We start from the raw sequence: 12,801 nt of genomic DNA on the forward strand, positions 1-12,801 counted from the left end.
TTTAAAGTTCTGCACACTACTGAGGCTGATAATAGTCTTTCCAGAGGTAGTATACTACATAACCATAGTTAAAAGTATTCAATAATTTCACAATGAAGCAGTTTCACAGCACAGTGGGATTAATTTAAAATATTATATTTTAAAAGTCTAAGAAATAGTGTTTTAAAACAAAAGAAGGGAAAAATAGGATATTTCACATTTATGGATAATGTATGCTTATAGGATACATATGGGTTTCTCTGGTGGCTGAGATGGTAAAGAATCTGCCTGCAATGAGGGAGACCCAGGTTTGATCCCTTCATCGGGAAGATACCCTGGAGAAGGGAATGGCAGAGCTGAATATATAACCCCCACAAAAAAGAAAAAAGCCTTCAGGAACAAAGTATCTTACTAACTGGAGGTATTTCTAACAAAAGGCACTAAAACCAACTCCTGTTTAAGTGTGGATATGATATTTTTAACTATCCCTTCATTTTTCACCGTTATTACATTAATGATACTTAACACTAGGTAGTAGCATAGCTGATAGCTCAGAAACCTGTCTTGAATGGTTCTTCCTGGGTGACACACAGGAAGACAATGATGGCTTTTAGGAAATGCTTGAAATGTCACTATCATACGTGAAGAATGAAATCGTTACCTTGCCCTTTCCATGAGGAATTCCTAGAGGACAATGTTTCACTGCTCCAAGCAGAGCTGCCACAGCAAAACTAAAGCCAGTCACTGCTTCGGGTGAAGACTTAAGCACAGTAAGCCTTTCGAGGCAACGATCTAAGAGTGGCGTCAGGTAGGAAGGCAGTGCCACAGCAATGCAGTGCAGACACCATGCGGCTGCTAGTCGAACAGAAATGCTAGGATGAACAGTAACTGAAATGACATTGTCAAGGATGCCTGCAAGGATGGAATAAACAAACAATGACTCAGCTACAGAAATAAAGTTGTCATCAAAGAGCATAAAGAGTAAGCGGCCACATGGATTTAATATATATTATCTTTATCAAAAGCCAGTAATTCTTTTTGTACCTAAGAATTACTTCTACTAATATATCACATGAAAATTGGCTTAAATTAAGTCAGTAGACAAAGGAAAGTTTTATTTCCTAAATAAGCCAATGTTCTGCTTACTTGATCTGAGATCATTAATGTGGTACTAGAAATTAATAACAAAAACATGTTGAGAAGAAATGTCACATCTTAGGTCAGCTTCCTTTTAAGTCCTTTCTGGCATATTTATCTATGTAATTAGTATTCTCCCTATCTACCATATTGCTCTTACCTGAGAACAAAATGCTGAACAAAATCAAGGCTTCACTAGGTCCCAGAAGGCTACTAAAGCACTATGAAGACAATGAAATGCAAATGCTACCACCAGGAAGGAGAAAGTCTGTACTGCTACAATTCAACATATACCTTCATCATAATGTGTAACAAACAGTTCATGTCGACTGCTACCTAACCAATATACGCCCTACAATAAATTGCATACAAACCAAATATAATGTAAGCTCTAGGCAGCAGGAATTGTGTATCACAGTCAAAGGACAAAAGCCATTAGAGATGATTTTAATAGTAATTACATAACAGAAGCCTGTCACAAAAGGCCTCATGCTATATGACTCTATTTTTATTAAGTCTCGTCCAGAACAGACAAATCCAGAGACAGAAAATAGATTAGTGGTTATCAGGGCTGAAGGAGAGGAAATGCAAAATGACTGCTAATGGGTCATTTAGGACTTCTTGGGGTGATGAAAACATTCTGGAATTAGACAGTGGTGGGGTTTGTACCACTTCGTGAGTACGCCAAAACCACTGAACTGTGTACTTTAAACCAGTGAATTTTACAGTATGTGAATTATCTCTCAATAATTTTCAAAGAGAAAGAAAAGAGAATGCTTAGAAGACCTTTGAGGAGGTAAATTACATGTACCATATAGAAACTAATACTTTCACTGCAGATGAAAGATATAAGTTCAGGATTACTTCTCCATTTTTCCATGTTATCTTAAATACCTCCAGAAAGGGGGTTAGAGTAAGGAAGAGACCTAGAGAACAACCTTTAGCTACAAAAGCTAAAAGGAAAAAAAAATCAAATATATACATATTTTATATAATCTTGATTATATATATCTTGTAAAATGACCCTAATAAATCTATAATAAATGAGAGATATGAAGGAGCTTTTCTTTCTTAGAGAAAAGTTGTCTAAAAGGAAACGTAAAAACAAAGTATTCAGACTAGTCACAAACAACAGATACCTGCACTGGAATCCTGTAACAAAGGTGCAGCTGTGGTGCCGAGACTGTGTATGAGATTTCCAAGTTCTTGTAAAGCACACACCAGCATATGCTGGCTGGCAGCTACATCTGCAGAGCCAAGCCGGGTTTCCAAATTACCATCACTCATTACAGCATCTGATAGAAATAGGAAAATTAACTAGGCATTGCTGTTTTATTAAAATGTATTACAGGCAATAAGTATTAGGAGTAGAAACATATAAAGGTAAAAAAATACCTCCACTTGATATATATTAAATCCTTGAGGCAGTAACTAAAATACTAAAATGGGACTTGCATCTACAGAGAAAGAACTGAACTAATATAACCAATTTAGTTCAAGCAAGCTGATTATAGATGCCTTATCACTCTTTTAGCAAGTGGCCCTGAAAGGGAGAACTCCATAAGCAGAGTGGACTTCGGACAGTAGAAGAACTGAGATGAACTAACTGTTTTAAAGAGAATGTATCTTAACTTGTATAGAGAGACTCTGAATTCTAAGGAACTATTACCCACCATCCTCTAAGATCAGGACATCTATATAACAGTTCTTATCAAGTTAGATAATTTATGTCTCATCTATCATAGACTGCTCTACTCTGAAAAAACTGACCTGTATTATAAAGGTAGCTTCTTTTGTATTAACATAATTATATACCAGTCCAGCTTTTCCAAAGGCACAATTTCTTTAGCACTGTTTTAAAACAGACTGTCTTAGGAGATCCATACCCATAACTTTCTTTAACTTCCAGATAGCCTGGCAAATATCCTTAGCAGCAGCAATTTGAGCCTTTTCTCCAAGAAGGCCTCCAACAGTAGCTCGAAGGATAAATGAAACACAACGGCGACTGCAGACAGCATCAATCTGAGTTTGGGTGGCCTTAGGGTGTGACTGTGAAACCAGGCTTAGGATATGAGAAAGAAAGGCAGCAAAATTTTTCTCTAGCCATGCTCCTCCTAGTGTTGAAATAAATACCACGTAAGCCTAAAAAATAGAAATGAGTTTTATCTTCAGAATGAAATAATTTCAATTCTATATTAATGTTTTATCTTTCATGAAATATGCAGAATTTATTAATATTTTTTAGTTTTTCGTCATTTATGTAGCCACTTTAGCTATATAAATATTGTACAATTCTTTGCTTGTTAAGTCAAAATTGAAGTACCTAGTCTTTCAACTGAGATTTCATTTATGCTGCCTATGTTTCATTTTGGTCAGACTTGCAAGGTTTCAGGACAGCCAGTGTAGCTAGCTAATCAGTAAAACTTGCCTGTGACTTTTCTGAACAAAGTATTCAAGCTCTTTAACCTTCTGAAGAAGAAAACCCAAATCAAACAAATAAACACAATGTAAGAATTAACTATGGTCTAATACCATAACTCTAAGAGAATTCAGTTCTAGAAAACAGAAAAGAAAGTTTATAGTGATGAATCACTATTCTTTATCTTCATGAATGTTAATGGTTTGCCTTACTCTAGAGATAGAGAGTAGTTATCTCATGTAATCTGTTTTTTAAAAAGTTTACAGTTATGCTGGGACATTTTATATTTTCATGAACTCTAATATCATACAGTATAAAATGATGAGGATTATATGTGAATTAAAAAAACACATGTGTGTGTTTAGAAAATAAGAAAATTCAAAGAAAGAATCCAAAGACCTCTATATTCTCTTATTCAAAGACCCTTTTCCCAAGGTTTAGCTTTTTAAGTTTTATTTAGGACCAAGAATTTAAGCCTTTACGGAAATTACAATTCTGTAATCTTTATTTAGAAGTAGAAACCATATACGATAGAAATATAATATTGCCCACGCTGAATATCATGTACCTAACAGCTTAAATCTGAACTCTATAAGCACACAAAAACACAATGGAAAACATGTGAAAACACAAGACACATGGAAGCCCAAGGCCTGGAAACAAACAAAAAAGTGCTTATGTTTCAAAGGAAATAAACAAGTCTCCCATTATTATGAACTGAAAATACATTGCAATAGCCTATTTCACTGGCTTTGTATAAACAGGCTTCTCTCACTTATAATCTAGCTCTTTTATAAAGTATTTGGCCTCACCACATCTATTTATAAACATGAGAGTGTAAGTGGTGACCTAGCACAGTATCACGTCTGCCTGGAGTCAGATACTAAAACTTTCATCACGGGAAAGTGAGAATTAGATTTAGATACTGGTTTGTGAGTCTAACCTGAGTAACTCCAACTCGAACATCCCTACTGACTGAACTCGTTCCTTTCAGCATATCTCCACTGGCTCGAAGAAATCCTGAACTCCCACGTAGAAACCCTGTTCCTAGTAATTCCAGAACTTCCTCCAGTGATACTCTGCGAATGCTCTGACGTGAGGCTGCTATAACAAAGAACAAAACAAAACATGTAATTTTGTTTTACAGACTAAATTTTAATGCATAATCTTGAACAGCACGTTAACAGAAAAGAAAATAAAACTAAAAAGAAAACAAAAGGCAGAATTTACAGGACATTACACACAGTAACACACAAAGTCACAAATGTGTTCAGAGGCCAAATCATAATGGACTCTGATGTACCATGTCAATGACATCTTAAAGTCTATGCCACTTTGAGATTATGACCTACTGCTCTCTTGCCCTCAAGTTAAAAGGCTAACAGTCTTCTAAAACAAGGGGAAACATAAATAAACTGCCCTAGTTCTCCAAAAGTGAAAATGCTATAGGGGCTTCTCCAGTGGTCCAGTGGCTGAGACTGCATGTGCCCAGTGCAGCGGTCCAAGTTCAATCCCTGGTTAGGGAACTGGATCCCACACGCCGCAACTAAGATCTGGCACAGTCAAATAAATAAACAGAAAACACTTATACAACACATTGAAAATTCTTTTGAAATACTGAAAAGGCCAAAATTCATAATTTTATCTTTCTAAATGCTCTATAACTCTTAATGAAACTTTAAAGTAACCACCACATCATGTTGTTTAAAAATTATCAATTCCAAGTACAACTTTTGTTATATCCTCAGTCTCTTAAAGAAATCAAAGCTAATATTTACTAAAACTTCTCAGTCAATCCTTCAGTTCAGTTCAGTTCAGTCGCTCAGTCGTGTCCGACTCTTTGCGACCCCATGAATCGCAGCACGCCAGGCCTCCCTGTCCATCACCAACTCCTGGAGTTCACTCAGACTCACATCCATCGAGTCGGTGATGCCATCTAGCCATCTCATCCTCTGTCGTCCTCTTCTTCTCCTGCCCCCAATCCCTCCCAGCATCAGTCTTTTCCAATGAGTCAACTCTTCGCGTGAGGTAGCCAAAATACTGGAGTTTCAGCTTCAGCATCATTCCTTCCAAAGAAATCCCAGGGCTGATCTCCTTTAGAATGGACTGGTTGGATCTCCTTGCAGTCCAAGGGACTCTCAAGAATCTTCTCCAACACCACAGTTCAAACGCATCAATTCTTCGGCGCTCAGCCCTCTTCACAGTCCAACTCTCACATCCATACATGACTATTGGAAAAACCACAGCCTTGACTAGACGGACCTTAGTCAGCAAAGTAATGTCTCTGCTTTTGAATATGCTATCTAGGTTGGTCATAACTTTTCTTCAAAGGAGTAAGCATCTTTTAATTTCATGGCTGCAGTCACCATCTGCAGTGATTTTAGACCCCCCAAAAAATAAAGTCTGACACTGTTTCCCCATCTATTTGCCATGAAGTGATGGGACCAGATGCCATGATCTTTGTTTTCTGAATGTTGAGCTTTAAGCCAACTTTTTCACTCTCCTCTTTCACTTTCATCAAGAGCCTTTTTAGTTCCTCTTCACTTTCTGCCATAAGGATGGTGTCATCTGCATATCTGAGTTTATTGATGTTTCTCCTGGCAATCTTGATTCTAGATTGTGTTTCTTCCAGTCCAGCATTTCTCATGATGTACTCTGCATAGAAGTTAGATAAGCAGGGTGACAAGATACAGCCTGGACGTACTCCTTTTCCTATTTGGAACCAGTCTGTTGTTCCATGTCCAGTTCTAACTGTTGCTTCCTGGCCTGCACACAGATTTCTCAAGAGGCAGGTTAGGTGGTCTGGTATTCCCGTCTCTCTCAGAATCTTCCACAGTTTATTGTGATCCACACAGTCAAAGGCTTTGGCATAGTCAATAAAGCAGAAATAAATGTTTTTCTGGAACTCTCCTGCTTTATCGATGATCCAGATGTTGGCAATTGGATGTCTGGTTTCTCTGACTTTTCCAAAACCAGCTTGAACATCAGGAAGTTCACGGTTCATGTATTGCTAAAGCCTGGCTTGGAGAATTTTGAGCATTACTTTACTAGTGTGTGAGATGAGCACAATTGTGCGGTAGTTTGAGCATTCTTTGGCATTGCCTTTCTTTGGGATTGGAATGAAAACTGACCTTTTCCAGTCCTGTAGCCACTGCTGAGTTTTCCAAATTTGCTGGCATATTGAATGCAGTACTTTCACAACATCATCTTTCAGGATTTGAAATAGCTCTACTGGAATTCCATTACCTGCACTAGCTTTGTTCGTAGTGATGCTTTCTAAGGCCCACTTGACCTCACATTCCAGGATAGGCTGCAATAATTAACAGGCTAGCTAGGCAGAATGTTTTAACTTTGTCTGCAGTTTGACACAGTTGAGTTTCTCCCTGTGAGTATCTCCTTTAAAAAAAAAATTTTTTTTCACCCTTTCATTCTTCTGAAAAAATGATGGTCACAAGCTCTGATCCTCATTATCAACATAAGTCATAGGCAGTGGCAAAATAAACTTATGTTAATCCAAGCCAGCATTCAGAAAGCTAAGATTATGGCATCCGGTCCCATCACTTCATGGCAAATAGATGGGGAAACAGTGGAAACAGTGGCTGACTTTATTTTGGGGGGCTCCAAAATCACTGCATATGGTGATTGCAGCCACAAAATGAAAAGATGCTTACTCCTTGGAAGGCAAGTTATGACCAACCTAGACAGCATATTAAAAAGCAGAGACATTATTTTGTCAACAAAGGTCCGTCTAGTCAAGGCTATCGTTTTCCAGTAGTCATGTTTGGATTTGAGAGTTGGACTATAAAGAAAGCTGAGCGCAGAAGGATTGATGCTTTTGAACTGTGGCATTGAAGAAGACTCTTGAGAGCCCCTTGGACAGCAAGGAGATCCAACCAGTCCATTCGAAAGGAGATCAGTCCTGGGTGTTCATAGGAGGGACTGATGCTGAAGTTCAAACTCCAGTACTTTGGCCACCTCATGCAAAGAGCTGACTCATTTGAAAAGACCCTGATGCTGGGAAACATTGAGGGTGCGAGGAGAAGGGGACATCAGAGGATGAGATGGTTTGATGGCATCACTGACTCAATGGACATGAGTTTGGGTAAACTCTGGGAGTTGGTGATGGACAGGGAGGCCTGGCGTGCTGCAGTTCATGAGGTCACAGAGAGTAGGACACGACTGAGTGACTGAACTGAACTGAATCCAAGTCAAGATGAACAAAAAATAAATTTCTCAGCCTAAAGATGACACAGATGAAAATCTATACTGGTACATGGAAAGAAACATTAGCGAACAGTACGAAATCCATGCCCTCAGAGATCATAAATTCTAGAAGAGAGACAAGAATAAATATAACAAATGACGAAGTGTCTATTAATAGTATGTCAGACAGTGATTAAAAGCCACACAAAAAAGTAGAGCAGATATCTCTTTTGTGCAGTGAGTTCTCTGGTAGGAGACAGGCCAGGGTGTGAGGATGGTGCAAGAGCAGAAGATACAGGACCTTGTCAATTATTATAATGATGATGTGAGTAAAGTGAGGTGCCAGTGGAGACCCTCAAGCAAAGCAGTAACAGCACCCGTCACTTTGCTTCTGTGCTGAGAGAAGACTATAGAGGGGCAAAGGTGGAAGTAGAAAAAACCAAAACGTTAGGAGGATTTAGTAGTACAACCAAGAGGTGATGGTAGCTTATAACAGGCTAGATCAAGGTAGTTACAACAGGAGTCTTGGTATACATACTTTTATAGTTTTTAAATTTTTTATTAGAAAAAATTTCAAAATCACAAAAAAGCTGAAAGAGTAAAATAAATTCTTATGTACCCTTCTCCTAGCTTCCATATCTTCCTTATCACTTTCTCATTTTTGAAGCCTACATATATGGCTAGTTGTAGTTACAGAAAAGCTCTCAATTGCATAAGTAATGCTGTAAGATTTCTCAATACATAATATCAGAAAGAATGTCAGGTTTGATGTCAGTCTGTCCCTATATTGGTGGTATTATCTTTAAATACACGAAACCGGTGTCTGTCAATCTCATATGCCACCTGTGTAGTGATACTTTAAGACGCTATAAATAAACTCTAACCCATTTCAGAATGCACTGAAGACTCTTATCTGCATGAACTATTCCTATAATGACTGCAAAAGGTCATTATCTAACATTCATTACTTCTAAATTTTTGGTTGGCATTCCACTGTAAAAATAGACCTTTCCCTTCTCCTTTATTTACTTATTTTCATTATGGACTCATAGATTCCTTTTTTATTTAAGATGTTATAATCTATTTCTATAATTATTAATTCTAATATTGTCTTGGATTTGACCAGAGGAAGTGTCTTCAGAAAGCTGGCCATTGGACGTCCCTTACTTTTTTGGCATAACAAGATGTCCCAGGCTCATTCTCAGATTGTTGTTGCCCCAACCATATAAGCCACTTCTCCATGGAGCCCCAAGTATAGATAGTTTTAATATTGATAAGCAGAATAGGTATTGAGTGTGAGAGAGATGATTCAAGGTGACTTTCCAAATTGCTGCTTGAATACCTACATGGATGAAGCTGTCATCAACTTAGATTAGCAAGACTGCAACTGCAAGGAGAGCAGGAATATACATGTACATATGGGGGACGGGAAATCAAACATTCACTTGGGGCAAGTCAAAACATCAAATAGACATTCAAACAGAGATTTCAAACAGGCAGGTATGTATGAGAGTTCAGTGTCCAGGAGAGAAGTGTGGGCTAAAGACATAAACCCAGGAACCCCTGATGCACAGATGGTATTTAAGCTTAGAGACTGGCTGGGATCACAAGAGTGAGCCCACATAAAGAGAAGATCAAGGACTAGGTTAATTGGTGACTTCTTTGAGAAGATAACGAAATCATTAAAGGCTGAAAAGGAATTTCTACAGAGGAGCAAAGAAAACCAAGGCAGTATGAGGCCCTAAAAGGCAAGTGAAAAGAGGATGAGAGGAAGATCAACTGAGTTAAATGTTGCTGAAAGCTGACTGCTGCTGTCAAGTAAGACAGCAGAGAACTGCCCACTGGCTCAGGGTGACTAAAAACTAGAATGGAAGCTGCAAAGGTTAGGGGCTTTTAATCTGTTCTGTTCAATAACACCTCTTACATGCTGAGAATAGTTCATGGCCTGGTATAAGTCCTCAATAAATACTTGTTTATTTACTGAATAAATGATGAACATGGAGGTTATTGACGACCTTAACAAAAATAGTTTTTGACAGACAACTGGGAAAAAAATCTTAACTGAAGTGTGTTTCAAAGAAGAGAGAAACTAAAAACTGAGTATCAAGAACCCCTCTGAGGAACTCTGCTGCAAAGGCAAGAGAAATGGGGCTCCAGTTGGCTGAGAAGACACAAGGAAAAAAAATTAAAGATGAGAGGGGGAAAAAAATAAAATAAAGATGAGAGAGGGGAGAAAAGCATGTTTTATAGGGAATGAACCAACAGAAAGGGAAAAGTTGATGTAGGAGAGGGGAGACTTCCTACAGCTATGTCCTCAAGCAGGTGAGCGGATGAGCTCTAATACATACTGAACATAAGGCTTTAACAGAAGATAATTCATCTTGATAACAGGGGAAAAGTCTTGATAACAGTGGAGCATATGCAGATAGGTGTTGGAAGGTGGTAGATTTAGTAGGGGGAGCCTATGGAAGATAGGCCATCAAATGAAAGTAATATAGGAGAAGATGAAGGTATAAAATAGTCAGTTAGGAAAGTGGGACAATGAATGGGCAAGGGAAATGAAGGTATGAACCTTTAAGTTCTCAAGAAGTAACTTTAAAAGATTCCATAAATCCCTGGCAACTTATCTAAACTGTCCAAATATAGCAAATTTCAAGTATCTTTGTTTGGAATTATTTACATCATTGCTCCCTTATACCAGTCTAGAAGATGGCAAACCAAATGTATGTAATCAGATGCACGCTGCTTAAAAAAAATTTCTCAAGAATCAGATCTTATTTCTTACTGAGTAACACTCCACAATTAACTTACACCAAAAAAAAAAAAAAAGGCCATGGTGTAGAGGAAGACAACGACTGAACAAAGCACATTTATTTAAGAGTTCTTTTAAGTTTTTCCTCAAACTTTCCCTGAATTGTTTTAATATGAACTCTGAGGACTTTGAATGTTTCCAAACTAAAATCTGTATGATATTCTGCCTCTTTTCAGAAGTAATAATAGGTCCCAGTAATGCTACGTATGTTTGTTTAAGTCAACAGGGAAAAAGTTACGGAAGACATTATGAAAACAATTACATAAATTTACCTGCTCCTGGATGTTTAGAAATTATGGCTTTAGCCAACACCGTGCCTAGTAGTTTTGAAACTGAAATCCGCACATCATAATTGGAGCCTTCAAAGGATTTAAAACATAGTGTGGCCACACTGTCCAGGTCTGTACTCCACATAAAGACAGCCTCATTCTGAAGTTCAAGGAGACACTATTCAATTGGGAAAAAAAGAAATTAATGAAAAACAAAATATAAACGTCAGGCTCAGATATACATAAGTTGAAGAACCTATCAAGAGCTAACAAAAAGAATACACAAATCCAAAGTCTCTAAATAATGACTGCAGGGACAAGTGAATACTTACTAAAAGCCATAATAATTATGCTATAAAAGCAATGTGTCCACACCCCTTTCTAATTCAGTGGGGTATGAAAAATGTCTTTAGAAGCTATCTGTTGGCTATGAGCAGTTGTGAGACTAATTCCAACATAAACACTAACTGTCTAACCCACTATGTTAAGAAAGCATGATAAAAACAAAGGTCACTTTCAAACAACACAAACCTTACAGGTAAATTTTACACACCCATAGGGAGGAAGGACAGTGGAATGGAAGGAATACTTAGGAGCCTGACAGCTTGACCTCCCCACTTCTGACAATGTGCTGCTAACTACTTTAAGAACCCTGGGAAATGCACATAAGCCTTGCAGCCTTGGTTTCCTCATATGTTAAAATGAGACAGTCTCACCTCAATACCAAGGGAGCAGCTCTGAGATCATGTAGCGGTTACTAGTGTTTTCACTGGGATTAACTGATTAAGTTGTCTTTATATTAATTTTTACAAATTCTGCTTATTAGACTGTTTTACCTTTGCAGCAGCACAACGAATAGCCATGGATCTATCTGTTAAGCAAGATCTAGCAGCTTTATAAACATCTCTGTGGCAAGGGGCAGCAGCAGCTCCCAGTCCATTCAGTATGTTTTGCAGACTCAACATAATCTCATAACGACCTTGTGACTATCAAAGAGGAAAAAATTTAAGGATCAGGAAGAAAAACTCACTGTGAAAAACAGCATGAGCATTGAAATTTATCTCACATATTAGAGAAATAGTAGGATTTTTATACAAACTAATCAACCTATTCTGACATTAAAAAACATGAATAATTTCTATTTTATACAGTGTTTACTATTTTTTTAATGCTTCCTTTAAAAAAAAGCTTATGTATTTGAGTGCATCAGATCTTCGTTATGGCACGCAGATCTTTCACTGTGGTGCGAGGATGCTCTAATTGTGGCACAGGTTCAGTAGTTGAGGCACAAGGGCTTAGCCATTCTGCAGCATATGGGATGTTAGTTTCCTGACCAGGGATCAAACCTGAGTCCCCTGCACTGCTAGGCAGATCCTAACCAATGGATCACCAGGGAATTCCCAGTATTTACTATTTTAAAGTGCTATTTGTATTAATATATACTATACTACAGTACAATACAAATTTCATAGGGTTGACATGCAGATTAAATGAAATTATATGGAAGTACCAGGCATAAAGCTTGCATGTTGTTAAGCATTCAATAAATGGTTGTTATAAATGAGGTAACATGGTAAGAGTGCATGGTCTGCCACCTACTAGCTACATGTCTTTGGGCAAATCTGTTTCTTTATCTGTTAAATGGTTGTTGTGAGGATCAAATGAATTACTACATGTCATTACTGCAGGTGGTGACTGCCGCCATGAAATTAAAAGATGCTTACTCCTTGGAAGAAAAGATGACCAACCTAGACAGTATATTAAAAAGCAAAGATATTACGTTGCCAACAAAGGTCCACCTAGTCAAAGCTATGGTTTTTCCAGTAGTCATATATAAACGTGAGAGTTGGACTATAAAGAAAGCTGAGCGCTAAAGAATTGATGCTTTTGGAGAAGACTCTGTGGTACTGGAGAAGACTCTTGAGAGTCCTTGGACTGCAAGGAGATCCAACCAGTCCATCCTAAAGGAAATCAGTCCTGAA

At 37.9% G+C, this 12,801-nt stretch overlaps 1 protein-coding gene across 38 annotated transcripts in view; it reads right to left on the reverse strand.

Moving 5' to 3' along the window:
- The window catches only part of HEATR5A (HEAT repeat containing 5A), a 97,277-nt gene that overhangs the window by 64,582 nt on the left and 19,894 nt on the right, over positions 1-12,801 (reverse strand). For 25 of the 38 annotated variants that reach the window (XM_060401771.1, XM_004017879.4, XM_012098769.3 and 22 more), the window contains 6 exons: positions 11,656-11,805; positions 10,823-10,997; positions 4,479-4,639; positions 3,003-3,258; positions 2,256-2,411; positions 641-891 (listed from right to left, as the gene is read on the reverse strand). In XM_060401771.1, the coding sequence (XP_060257754.1) occupies positions 641-891; positions 2,256-2,411; positions 3,003-3,258; positions 4,479-4,639; positions 10,823-10,997; positions 11,656-11,805 (1,149 nt within the window). The remainder of the gene's footprint in view (positions 1-640; positions 892-2,255; positions 2,412-3,002; positions 3,259-4,478; positions 4,640-10,822; positions 10,998-11,655; positions 11,806-12,801) is intronic. The other 13 variants (XM_060401782.1, XM_060401780.1, XM_012098771.3 and 10 more) reach the window with 1 other exon arrangement.

This window comes from Ovis aries, chromosome 18, assembly GCF_016772045.2.
Source record: "Ovis aries strain OAR_USU_Benz2616 breed Rambouillet chromosome 18, ARS-UI_Ramb_v3.0, whole genome shotgun sequence".
NCBI lineage: Eukaryota > Metazoa > Chordata > Mammalia > Artiodactyla > Bovidae > Ovis > Ovis aries.